The 13,953-nt window shown below is 39.8% G+C and overlaps 2 protein-coding genes across 2 annotated transcripts in view; both read left to right on the top strand.

The window, feature by feature from the left end:
- The window catches only part of LOC139165654 (chemokine-like protein TAFA-5), a 36,690-nt gene extending 32,162 nt beyond the window's left edge, over nt 1-4,528 (top strand). Inside the window, exon 4 of the mRNA XM_070748867.1 lies at nt 3,020-4,528. Coding sequence (XP_070604968.1) covers nt 3,020-3,028 — 9 coding nt within the window. The 3' untranslated portion in view covers nt 3,029-4,528. The remainder of the gene's footprint in view (nt 1-3,019) is intronic.
- FKBP5 (FKBP prolyl isomerase 5) overlaps nt 1-13,953 on the top strand; it is a 1,202,894-nt gene that overhangs the window by 691,637 nt on the left and 497,304 nt on the right. The window lies entirely within an intron of this gene.

Below are 13,953 nucleotides of genomic sequence, written 5' to 3'. Positions count from 1 at the left end.
GTTCTCCAATCCCAAAGAGAAGGTAGACAAGGAAAATGGTAAAAGATTATACTTCCAACTTGTATAATCCATCCCTTGACAGGGGAATGCCTGTTGGTGAGCCTTAGATAGAGAACTGCAAGCTAATTAGGTAAAGATGGAATAAACCTATTCCCATTCCGGACTTTTTCTTTCTGGGTATAAAGAGCAAACTCCAATTCTTTCATAAACAACATTTTCTCAGGTTTATGAATGAGAATCTGAATCCCTCTCCTTTTGACAATTTTTGAAGTAGGGTTGACAGAGTGGCTATGAAGTTTCAGCATCTATTGTGTACCTGTAATTATAAATGAGCCGTGGTGGCGCAGTAGTTAGAGTGCAGTACTGCAGGCTACTTCTGCTGCCTGCCAGCTGCCTGCAATTTGGCAGTTAAAATTTCACCAGGCTCAATGTTAACTCAGCCTTCCATTCTTCCAAGGTGGGTAAAATCAGGACCCAAATTGTTGTTGGGCATCTGCTGACTTTGTAAACCGCTTATAGGGGGCTTTAAAGCACTGTGAAGCTGTATATAAGTCGAAGTGCTATTGCTATTACACCTTTCACTTCTGTTATGCGTCTATATCAGTGATGGTGAACCTTTTTTTCCTCGGGTGCTGAAAGAGCCTGTGCACGCACTATCGCACATGTGCAAATGGCCACACCCATAATTCAATGCGTGGGAAGGGCAAAAACCGCTTCACCCATCTCCTGGAGACCAGAAACAGCCTGTTTCCCAACTTTTGGTGGGCCCAATAGGCTTGTGTTTCACCCTCCCCAGGGTCCAAAGGCTTCCCTGGAGCTGGGAGACGGGCGGCATACAAATCTAATGAATGAATGAATGAATGAATGAATAAATAAATAAATAAAAATCCCCCCCTCCCGGAGGCTCTCTGGAAGGCAAAAACGCCCTCCCAGAGCCTCTGTGCAAGCCAAAAATCAGCTGGCCAGCACACACATGCACATTGGGGCTGAGCTAGGGCAACGCCTCACATGCCAGCAAATATGCTGGCACTATACTATATCTGTACTATATGTCATGGCCAACTAATGCTTTTTCCTCCTGGGAAGAACCTACATTTTTGCTCTCAAACATTTTTTTTCCTTTTGCTGCCTTCCCAGTTGTGTAGGGGCAGAACCAGGCTCCTTAGATAAACTGAAATGCGGACAGGGTGATTGGGAGTCGGGACCTTGGGGAATTAGGGACTCAGTGCAAAGTAGGCATATTAAACCCAGAAGAAACATAATGCACCAAGAGTCCAGCTTCAGAATTGTGTAAATCTATGTTTCTCAAACTTAGCAGCTTGAAGATGTCTGGACTTCAAGTTGCCATGGTTAAGAAACACTGGAATAAATAGTATACCTTTCGTAAGCTGTCAGATCAGAGACATGGCTGTAATATATGTCATGCCCTCAGGTCTGAATTTTTTCCCCTTAGAAAGTGTTGTGATTCCGTCTGATCCTCTGCCGGCTTCCTGCTCAGAGGGGGAGGATGAGGAACAGGAGGTTCAGGCAGACGGGGAGGAGGAATCTCAGGCTGAGGGAGAGGAAGGACAGCCAGAGTCCCCCGAGAGGGAGCTCTCCCCAGCAAGCAGCCTGGATTCCTTAGATGAAAATGCACAAGCAATAATCGATCTCCGGCAGAGAAGAGCAACACAACGAAGGGGACAATTAGCCAGGTACTTTCAGCACTAAAGAGGCAACAGCTGGGTTTGGGTGTGGTGCTCTCTGGAAAGGCTAAAAGGCAGACCCACCCTTCCTGGCTTGTGGAGTATTATCTTTGGGAGTCCTGGGACCTGGCTGTGATCTTTGGCGTCTTGGAATTCTGGTTTGTGACTTTGAATACTGAAACCTTGGGGGGGGGGGAAGTGTGGGCCTTATTCTCTACAGTGGTGAGTGTGCCAGCAAGAAGTCTGCTGTATTGTCTGGCCATCAGGACTCTGCTGTGAAGTCTCATAGCCTGCCTGTTGGGAAGAACAGGTTTTTCTCTGTGTTTATTTTTCAAACTATAAAGTGCTTTTGCTTTTACCAGCGTGTCTGGCTGCTTTTTCCAGTTGGTGTTGAAGTCTGGGGGCACCCAGACAGAACAGAAAGTGAGGACATTTTCTCTGTTTTACACAATGCATCCATCCTGCATGGCATTTTTGCGTACATATTCAAATTAAGGTGGCTTATTTTAATCATTATTTCTAACAGTGAGAGGGTCAGAATACGAGCATATTTAGATGACAGGGACAGTGATTACATACGTATAACTAATGCATCCTATTTTTTTCCACTGCTTATTATCACATAGAACTCATTTTAAATGCACTAAGTAATCATACAGTGAAAAGCACTTCACATCAGCACATTCACAACATTTGAGATGTACTGGCATAGGAGATTTTACTTGTAAATCTTACTATTAGTCTTTCACTTTCATGTTAGGAAGCCTCACAGTTCCCTTAAGAAAGCTTGAGATCTAAAAAAAATAAATAAAGATGGATTAGATAAGTCTTTGGAGAAAAAGTTTGTTAAAATTTTGACCATGGATGAAAGTGGACAAGGGAACAAAACCCAATACACTTTTAAAGGCAGGATAGAACCAAGGAACATTAATATGTCTAGGTTCAATGTAATGCTGCACTACTGAGATTAATAAGCAAAATATGCTTTATCTTTCTGATGGACATGTTAGACTTTGCAAGGCACCAAAGCAGTAAGAATCAGCAATAAATGCAGAAGGAAGTTAGAAGTAGGTTTATTGCCAACATAATTTTGGTACAATCCATCCCTGCATATCTTGCTGGTCCTGAGATAACAGAGTTTGGTCTACCAAATAAACCTTTGAGCTAAAATTAGACCTTGCTCTAGGTTGAAAAGATATCTATCTTTTTTTCCCTCAACTTAATGTGCTGAAAACATTTTCATGTTTGAATCATTGTCATTGTTATCTTTGGTATCATTATCTCAGTCCCAATTACGATATATAACTATCCATCCTCTATGGTTTCTTCCCCAGGTTTCTTGACATCAACAGAGCACTGTAAGAGCACCTTCTTCACTTCCTGTGTGCTGATGGGCAAAGTTTAGAGGTCACCTCATCATGAAAAATGGGACAGTCCACTTTCTCAGTATGGGTTCATCCCCACAAATCAGGGCCCATCTCATCTGTATTTCCTCTTGTGCCGGCACATTGGATGCAGAGGCTACTGAAACAAGCATCTTTGTGTTGTATGTACGAAATCAACTTTTCTCCCCTCTCCCAAATATATCTATTTATACTTTATGTTGTGTATTTTTGACTTGAAATGCACTTTTCGGTAGCCTTAATATCCTCCCATGTCAACAGAAGATTTGCATCTTGGTACCCAAGAATCAACAGGCCTTTCTGGGGGAAATGATGGCCTCTTTGAGACTTATGGGTGTAACAGACTGAGATACTTGCTAAATGTCTGGGATGCTATGCTGTATTTTTTTAAAGAACTTTCTCTAAGACCTTTGTTTTTCCTCCTCTGAGCCCAAGAAGACGAGATGGTGCTAAATGATTTGGATCTTCACTACTGTGGGTATAGAGTGAAGTATTCATTAAAAGGACTGGCCATATTCTGTATAAGGCATTCTTCACAAAGGAGTAAAAGGAAATAACCAGGTTAAAAAAAATAACTGGACAAAAATGTGTCAAATCGCAATCTCCCCCATTTGTGTGCTAACATCTTAATTAAGTCCCCTTTCTCATGGTATCTGCCCCATCACCAGTTAAGAATAATTCTTACTCATCAGTAATGGGGGCAAATTCGAAACAAGCATAATTTATTTAATTATAATTCATTATCACCATGGGTGTATTTTGGCCTGAAGTAGTATTCTGGGTGTTGAGCTTTTATATCCAACTTTCTGACTGTTACGTCCTGAGATCAAATTGATTGTCTGTCAGATGGATGAGCCACTTGCTTTTATAAGTCATAGACTGAAAAAGGCACCTAAAATAAATTTATTCTTGATTATGGTACTTCATGGAACATTGATCCCTTAAAGACATATTACTGTATATGGGGATCAAAATCAAACTTGTACACAAGTAGCAATTTCTCTCACTATAAATTTAGCACGATTATGAACAAGAGCTATAGATTAATGGCTGTCATAAGCTATCATTATCAGCCTGGATATTGGTAAAGGCCAGTTGTGATTGACAGTTTAGAGAAAAATACACAGACCCAAGTAGAACGTTTTCCTTCAGGATCAGCTCCATCCCTGGGTCCCAAAAATAATTAAAAGGCTGTGGAGACTACTAGATCATAGTGATCAATGACTTGAAAATTAGTCCTATTAAAAAATTCTGCATTGCTTGTGCACGCCCATCTGTAAATATGAAAAGTCTTGGATTCATTCTCATGCCAATCTTATTTTTCATTACAGTGTAAATTGAATCTTTTGTTTCAAGAATTTTTTCCTGTGTAATAAATTTCCACAATTTGTGATGTCAAAAAAAATGTAAGGAAATAAAATTCTAACTTTATTAATCAAATGGTCTTCATGTTATCATAGTTGCACAGCTTCTTTTGCAAAGATGCTAAGTGGCAATAACTACTATACTTGAAGATCTATTTAGTAGGATGTTTAAGGAGGTGCAAACATTCTGCAGATCTTCAAAAATTATCAAAGCAAAATATGCAATTCCTGGAGGAGGAATCCCATATGTATGGAAATATGCAAAGATTTGTTCTGAGATACAAACATAAAAATAAAATGGAACACAACAAGATTCAAGGCTTATATTTCAAGGAACTGCCTAAAAAGGTTTTGGATATAATACACTAGCAGCAAAATACAATTGTTTTAGGGTAATTCAATGGACATATTTGTGACAATTATGCAGATCTTTGAAAAACTGTGGTGTTCATGGATTCCTGGTCACCAGCATGAGAAACTGATTCCTTAGGTTTTCCGAGTAGTTTCTTTCTGCTGCTCTGATCTCCCTTGTTAATACATTTCTGGCCTGATTGTACAGCATTCTATCACCATTTCTGTAAGCTTCCTCTTTGGAACAATGTAGCTGCTTAAATTTAGCTGTGAACCAAGGTTTATTGTTACTGTGTATTCACAAGTTCCTGGTGGTACACATAGGTCTTCACAGAAGCTGACATATGTTACAGTATCTATCTGGCTTCAGCCTCCATAATCTGATCAGCTAGAGTTCGTAATGCCTTGTTCACACAGGCTTGTGGAGGATTAGACACCACAATTAGGAGAAACGAGGAAAACATATGGAGAATAAAAAGATTTGCTGTTGATAAGTAAAGATTCTTAAATTTTCGTCACAGAATTTATGTATTACAGTTATGTCCTGAGACCAGCTGTTGTTGAAAAATAATAAGTCTCCTCCCTTCTTTTTACCTGATAATTCTACAATCCTGTCTGCTCTAAGTATCTGAAACTCTGGTACATGCATGCTGTTGTCCTCAATTTCCTTGTTTAGCCAGGATTCAATATGGTATAGTGCAAATGCATTGTAAAAATCAGAATTGCATCTGATTAAAAGTAGTATTTCATCCATCTTATTAGCAAATGAATGTAAGTTGGTTAGAAAGATGTTCCGATATCTAGGGGGTTGCCCTAAAGAAGAGCTATTCTTCAACCTATTTTCCAAAGCACCAGAAGGCAGGACAAGAAGCAGTGGATGGAAAGTAATCAAAGAGAGAAGCAACCTAAAACCAAGGAGAAATTTCCGGAGAAAAACCATAAATAGAACAACTTACTCCAAAAGTTGTGTGTGCTTCAACATTGGAGGTTTTTAAGAAGAGATTGGACAACCATTTGTCTGAACTGGTGTAGGATTGCCTGAGCAGGGAGTTGGACTAGAAGACCCTTCCAATGCTGTTATTTTGTTCTTATTCTGTTGTTTAGAATGGATGGGCAGGGGGCTAGAAACTGCTTGTGTGTAGCCCCAGTTATGGGCATAGCTTCAGTCAGAGCATTTTTTTCTCAACTGTTTCAACTCCTCCCCTCAAAACGATGTTATAGAGCACTGCACACCAGAATAGAATAGAATTCTTTATTGGCCAAGTGTGATTGGACGCACAAGGAATTTGTCTTGGTGCATATGCTCTCAGAACAATTAGACACAAGAACAGTTTTTTCCCAAACTCCCTTACTCCACTAAACAAATAATTACCTCAACAATGTCAAGCTATTTACTAAGTCTGCACTACTATCAATGTTCTCATGGTTCTAATCACCCATCTCCTCCCACAAATGACTGTATGACTATAACTTTGTTGCTTGTATCCATACAATTTATATTGATCAGTTCCTAATATGATTGGCTTTCTTATTTGTACCAGGACTATCATTAAGTGTTGTACTTTATGATTCTTGATGAACTTGTATTTTCTTTTATGTACACTGAGAGCAGTGTTCTCCCCCACTCATAACAGAATACCCCACACAACTAGACTTACACAATCCTAGGTTTAGAAAGCTTAGAACTACGTCGCCTTAAAAACGATTTCAGTATAGCCCATAAAATCATCTGCTACAATCAGTGTTCCCTCTAATTTTTGGGGGGGGGGGGGGGGCGGAAAAGTATAGTGTCTGAGTGGCAGTCCCTTCGGGACTGGGTGGCACAGAAATAATAAATAAATAAACAAACAAACAAATAAAAAACCCACCCTGTTTTGCCTCAGAGAATTTCAAAATAAAATACTGTACTGTGTGTCTCTAACAATGAGCTCATAATAGGGCAACTCTATCAATATCAAAATGCCACTTAAATAGTTGAGCTAGTTTCAAACTAGATTTTGATTTTCTTTCTCTCTTCCTTACTCCCATTCTTTTTCTTTTTCTTTCTCTTTTCCTTCCTCTCTTTTTTTCTATCTGTTTCTCTCTCTTCCTCTCTTCCTCTCTCTCTCCTTCCCTCTCACTCTTTCCCTCTCGGCTTCTGGGCAGGTTTGGAAAACTCTGAGTTGATGATGATTTTTAAGTGAGCGATTGCTCACTGCTCAGCTTAGAGGGAACTACGGCTACAATGTCCTTCCTCTCAACGACTACTTCAGCTTCAACCACAACAACACACGAGCATGCAACAGATACACACTTGATGTAAACCGCTCCAAACTTGACTGCAGGAAATACAACTTTAGTAACCGAGTAGCTGATGCATGGAACTCACTACCAGACTCAGTAGTATTATCACCCAACCTGCAAAACTTTACCCTTAGACTATCTACTGTTGACCTCTCCCGATTCCTAAGAGGTCAGTAAGGAGCATAAGTGCACCAGCGTGCCCTCCATCCCCTGTCCTAATGTTTATTTTTTACCAGTATCATGTATATGAATATTATTATATCTTTGCATACCACCAGTATGTACTTGACAAAACAAATAAATAAAATATGCACCAAGAGAAATTCCTTGTGTGTCCAATCACACTTGGCCAATAAAATTCTATTCCATTCTGTTCTATTCTAGGAGAAAAGCTGACTGCTTCTGCTCTGAACCTCCATAGCTGTTGGCTTGCTCTTGGGTGAGGCACCCTGCCAGAATCTGACCCCTTCTGAGTCACCCCCCACCTGCTCAGTCTCACTGATTCTTGAGCTGCCTCAGGTGTCTGTGTGGCTGCCAGCACCTCAGGCTCACATTCTGTCTGGCCTCTCTCTCAGCCTCTGACTCATAAAAGGCCAATGCCGTCCAAAGCATTTCCCATAAAAGGCATAAAACATTGATAAACCCAAACACTGCAAAGTTAAAGCGCTTCTCCCAAATGCTAACATCTCGTTTACAAATGGAACCCCCCAAGACAGACCGTTTCCGATGCATTCAACGGGAAGCTTAAAGAGAAGTAGCTGAACATTTTGTGCGTTCTTTAAAAAGTTGGCAGTCACAGCTTAAGAATGGACTCGCAATGGGGAAAATGTTCTCTTTTCTTTAACAAATCTAACCGTATTCAAGTGAGGACAAGAGAAATGGGGCTCACATTCCCAAAGAGAGTTGCTATTTGAGTCCTCACTGGTGGTCTGTGGGAAACTACTAAGAGTTATTTTAGAGCAGTGTTTCCCAACCTTGGCAACTTGAAGACATTTGGACTTCAACTCCCAGAATTCCCCAGCCAGCAAACGCTGGCTGGGGAATTCTGGGACTTGAAGTGCAGATATCTTCAAGTTGCCAAGATTGGGAAACACTGTTTTAGAGGATATTCTTGCAAGTTAAGCATGGTGCCTTCATTTTAACCTTTCTCTGTTTTTCAATTGTTTGCATATGTTTCCACCAGGACTTAAAATACAGTTGTTATTACACAATAAACAATAAATAATTACTAAATAATTAAAAACAATAAATTATTATTTATTATTATGCTTTTCCATCAGGCCTGGAATTAGGCTGATTGCAAGTATGTATGTATTTATATTATTGTTATTATTGACTTTTATTATTACATTTTAACTGTTTTTATTGTTGTTGTACTTATTCCGATTGTTAGCCGGTCAGAGTCCGTTTGGAGTAAGTGACATATAAATACAATAAATAAATAAATTTATTGTTTTTAGCTATACTGTGGATAATTTAATATCCTTTATTTAATTTTTTATTCTTCTCAACTACCAGAACCCCCTGGTGTTTATAGTTACTATATCAGTCAATGACAACTGTTGATTGGAACAGGATGTAAGTTAAATAAATGAATATATTGCATGTGTTGTGGTTGGCTCTGGCCCAGCTCCTGCCCCAAGGAATGTGGAGGTGGAGGTGGGGGAAACATCCACATGCCACAGGCCTGTTTTGCTCCCGATAGAATCTCCCGATGAAGGCTCCTCTGACGAAGAAAGCATAAATAGCAGGGAAGAGGGGAGATTGGCAGACAGCCCAGGGGGAGATCAATCATCTGTATCATCCCTGGATTCTGAACAAGAACTTATGACAGACCCATGCATGCGTAGAGTGATACATAGGAGACAACAACTGAAGGATTATTACAGGAGATAAGTGAGGCCACCTGTGATTGGGTGGGGCTGCTGTAATTAGTGCTACAGATAAAAAGAGCAGCGTCCTGGTTTAGCCTTGTGGAAGTTTATCTGATTCATAGTTTTTGTCAAGATCATGGTTTTGCTGTTTCCCTGTTCAAGGTTGTGTGTGGACTTTCTGGACTTTGGAATTGGACTCAATTTCCCAGTTACTGGGTGAGAAATTGGATTGCATTTAACCTGTGCCTTGTGTGTACCAGAAAATCCCTTTGACATTTAAAAAGGGAGTTTTTTCTGCTTTTCTGTTGATAAAGACTTTTGGTTTTCCTTTTATCGTGTGGTGTGTGTCTTTTTGGACCAATTACTCTGTAATTACGGGCAGTTGGGACACGCCGGCAGAACAGCATGTAACCAGAGAAGACAAAATCTAGACAATTTATCATTTTGATCAGCATTCATTTCTATGTGCAACAGGTGAAATAGAGACAGATTCTTGTATTTATCCAGACTGAAAACACACTAATTTTTAAAAATAGAAGAGTCATTGTCAGATAACTCTTTGTATGGTTTTGTGGTGTGAAAAAAGGCTTTGAACCCAACATTGTTTTTTCACCTTTGTCACTTTAAGATATATGGATTTCAGATTGCAGAGTATGCTGGCTGGAGAATTCAGAGAATTGAAGCCTATTTTAACATGATTAAAATTGAAAAACCCTGCAGTAGAGAATGTGGTGAAGCAATACTTGTCAACAACTACTTCAGCTTCAACCTCAATAATACACGGGTGTTCGCTGAAATTCCTAAAAAGAAATAATCAGACAAAGAAGGCTTCGGAGAAGAAACAAGGTTTATTTGGACACAGTAATCTCTACTGTCCCAAATTAGGGGTGCACACTTACAGAAAACAAAATGTAGGTTAGTTATACCCTAACACAGACCCCCCCCCCCCCCAGGTACGTCAGCTAATCTGATATACTGGGTTACAAATTAAGTTCATCTCCCGATACATGCATTTCTCCTATCCCCTATCCTTATTTAAAAAGCTACACGCAGGTATTTTTGGTTTCCTGTCTTTCAAGATGGGACACAAACAATAGTAGATTCTTGCTGACCATCTATCACAAGTTTCAAGGATGCTTAACTGTTTGTTTTACTCTTCTGCTTCTTGCTACAAAGGTCACTGGAAAAACTTTTAATCAGTCGCAAAAGGAGAGCTCATAGAATGGTCACACATTTTTGTTTTGTCGGGCTCTCTGGTAGAATCCTCCCAAAAATTCACGGGTACAAATTTCAGACACACACACGTTTGAAAATTCAAAACAATGTTCTTTAAAATGAAAATTCACTGAAACCAAGCCCTCTTTTGGTATAGCAAAGAGCAGTCATCTCCAAACAAACTGGTAATTTGTACAAGTCCCTTATCAGTTCTGTGATACTTAGCTTGCAGCTGTGAGGCAATTCACATTCCTTCTTCTTTCACAAAGTGAAACATACTTTGCCCTGGTTTAGTTTCAAAGCGGGGAAAAATCAGCACACAAAAGGTCAAAGTCAGTAAAGCAGCCTCACTAATTACCACAGCCCCACCCAACCACAGGTGGCCTCATTTTCTTTGATAATAATCTCTCAGTTGTTGTTGCCTATGCATCGCTCTCCACATGTGTGGCTGTATCATTAACTCTTGTTCTGAGTCCAAGGAGGAGCTAGATAATTGATCTCCTTCTGAGCTGTCTGCCACACTCTCCTCCTCCCTGTCACTCCTGTCTTCTTGGTCAGAGAAGCCTTCATCAACGGATTCCACCGGGGGGGGGGCAAAACAGGCCTGCAGCATGTGGATGTCTCCCCCACATCCACAGTCCTTGGGGCAGGAGCTGGGCCAGAGCTAACCACAACACATTTTTATATACAAAACTTTAATTTTTAAAATCTTCAGCTCTCACGGGAAAACAATAGATACAAACTCAAGGTAACCCGCTCCTAACTTGACTGCAGAAAAAACGACTTCAGCAACAGAATGGTCAATGCCTGGAATGCTCTACCTGACTCCATTGTTACATCCTCAACCCTGCACAGCGTCAACCTTAAACTGTCTACCAGGGGCTTCACCCCATTCCTAAGAGGTCCGTAAAGGGGGCATGCGTAAGTACACTAACGTGCCTATTTTCCCCATCCTACTGCCCCCATTTATTTGTACTCATTTCCTGTGTTCATGTCCATGTTTATACTTATACCTGTTATCTCGTACATGTTTGACAAATATAAAATAAAATAAATTTAGTGCTCACCCTGTTGAGGCATGCCAAATGTCATGCTGCTTGTTTATGTGCAAGGTTTCTAGAAAAAAACCAAGATTATTTATAGACATATCCAGCAATCTGCTCACTACTGACCACAAAACAAGACAGGTTACAAGCGGTGTGCCATAAGGGTCTGTTCTGGGTCCTATTCTTTTTAATATGTTTGTGAGTGACATAGGGGAAGGTTTGGTAGGGAAGGTTTGCCTATTTGCCGATGACTCTAAAGTGTGCAATAGGGTTGATATTCCTGGAGGGGTCTGTAATATGGTAAATGATTTAGCTTTACTAGATAAATGGTCAAAGCAATGGAAACTGCAGTTTAATGTTTCCAAATGTAAAATAATGCACTTGGGGAAAAGGAATCCTCTATCTGAGTATTGCATTGGCAGTTCTGTGTTAGCAAAAACTTCAGAAGAGAAGGATTTAGGGGTGAGCAGTGTGGTCGGGCGGTAGGAAAAGCAAGTAGGATGCTTGGCTGCATAGCTAGAGGTATAACAAGCAGGAAGAGGGAGATTGTGATCCCCTTATATAGAGCGCTGGTGAGACCACATTTGGAGTACTTTGTTCAGTTCTGGAGACCTCACCTACAAAAAGATATTGACAAAATTGAACGGGTCCAAAGATGGGCTACAAGAATGGTGGAAGGTCTTAAGCATAAAACGTATCAGGAAAGACTTAATGAACTCAATCTGTATAGTCTGGAGGACAGAAGGAAAAGGGGGGACATGATCGAAACATTTAAATATGTTAAAGGGTTAAATAAGGTTCAGGAGGGAAGTGTTTTTAATAGGAAAGTGAACACAAGAACAAGGGGGCACAATCTGAAGTTAGTTGGAATGATCAAAGGCAACATGAGAAAATATTATTTTACTGAAAGAGTAGTAGATCCTTGGAACAAACTTCCAGCAGATGTGGTTGGTAAATCCACAGTAACTGAATTTAAACATGCCTGGGATAAACATATATCCATTGTAAGATAAAATACAGGAAATAGTATAAGGGCAGACTAGATGGACCATGAGGTCTTTTTCTGCCGTCAGTCTTCTATGTTTCTATGTTTCTATGTCTTTTTCCTAATGCTCTGGACTTATACTTCTGCCGTCTCAACAGGGTGTGCTAAAATAAGTCATGGGGATTTTCTCAAATTACAGTAAGATACAGGTTATGGAGAGTAATGACTAGCAATAATACCCGCAAGCATTAACATTTCAGAATGGAAAAGCAGTTAAATAACATCTGCTTTTGTTAATACTGAAACAAAAAATTCCTAACACAATGTATTAACCTGGACAAACAGCCAAAGAAATGTACAGTAATATGAACAATAGTTAAATAATTGGCCATTCTGTGGTCTGTATGTTCAAGTGAGACCTGATTAAATATAGGAAGCCAACAGAGTGGATTTAAACTTTCCATGACTTTGGCTATCTCAGAACAATTTTTGCTTTTAAATTTTGTTTTTAATTAAAGGAGGGAATCAACCTTTTCTAGTTTAACAGCTGCAATTTGAAACAGAGTTTCAAAAAATGATTATGTGAATGGAGAAGCTTGCTGCACATATCTACCAATCATAAAGTCCATCATCCAGTCTTTATGTAAGGCTTTATAAGAATGTAATAGCTATGTTATTTTCCCTGAGAAAACATTTGGCTTTTTATAGAACTATACTATTTTATTCCAAAGTGTGTATCATATGACATCCACATGAAAGGTGAAATAATTGCTTGTAAGAAGCCATCATTTTATTTACCAGCTTCAATGAAAACTCCAAGGTGTTATTTCCAGAATGATGAAAAACATAAAAGTAAAAATGCTGCAAAAATGAATTTGCACAAAATCTTACATCTTGGTGCTTGGTTCATGGTCTATCAGAGATCTTCTTTCCCAGTTGAAGCTAGGATTTCAAAAACAAATGTTCTTCTAAGTAACTAGGACACATGTGGGCAGGTTTTTAAAATATTGTCAACATGGATTGGAGTTCTATTAGTAAAGTGTAATTTTGTTTGTCTTGTTTGTCAATCAAGAGTGCTATCCTTTTCTACAGCTGTAAAGAGGTGGATTTGATAGCAAGGGAAATGCACCTGTGAAGTTTAGCTATGAGAACCTTGGTTTCCATTGTCCCTTGATGCTCAGTTGGTTCCTCCGAGTCTGATAAAGCCAGAAGTTGGGTAGCTCAAAGGCAAAAAATTAAAATACAGTGCAACCTCAGTTAATGAAGGCCTGGGGTTAGTGAACAATTCAGTTAGTGACCAAAAAAATTGCTAAAAATTTTGTTAGTGAACAAAATTTTGGATTGGGAACAGATGATGTCACCCCCACGCATCCCTGCATCTCAAACCAAGCATCATTCACGCTCGAGACACAGTTACGTACATAAGAACATAAAAACATAAGAAGAGCCACATTGACTCTGGCCAAAGCCCATCGAGTCCAGCATTCTGTGTCACACAGTGGCCTACCGATTGCACATGGGGAGAAAGAGAAGGCAAAACCCTCCCTTTCCCTTGATCCCCAACAAATGGTACTCAAGGGAATCCTGCCTGCCTCAGCCAACATAGAGGCGGCACTTGGACATCCGTTTCAATAACCACTGATACACTGGGCATCCATGAATCTGTCTAATCCTGCCTTGAAGCTATCAAGGCTGACAGCTTTCACACCCTCTTCTGGAAGTGAATTCCATAAACCAATGACCCTCT

This window comes from Erythrolamprus reginae, chromosome 3, assembly GCF_031021105.1.
Source record: "Erythrolamprus reginae isolate rEryReg1 chromosome 3, rEryReg1.hap1, whole genome shotgun sequence".
Lineage (NCBI taxonomy): Eukaryota > Metazoa > Chordata > Lepidosauria > Squamata > Dipsadidae > Erythrolamprus > Erythrolamprus reginae.
Note: the sequence above shows the minus strand (reverse complement) of the source record. Positions and strands in the feature narration are given on the sequence as shown.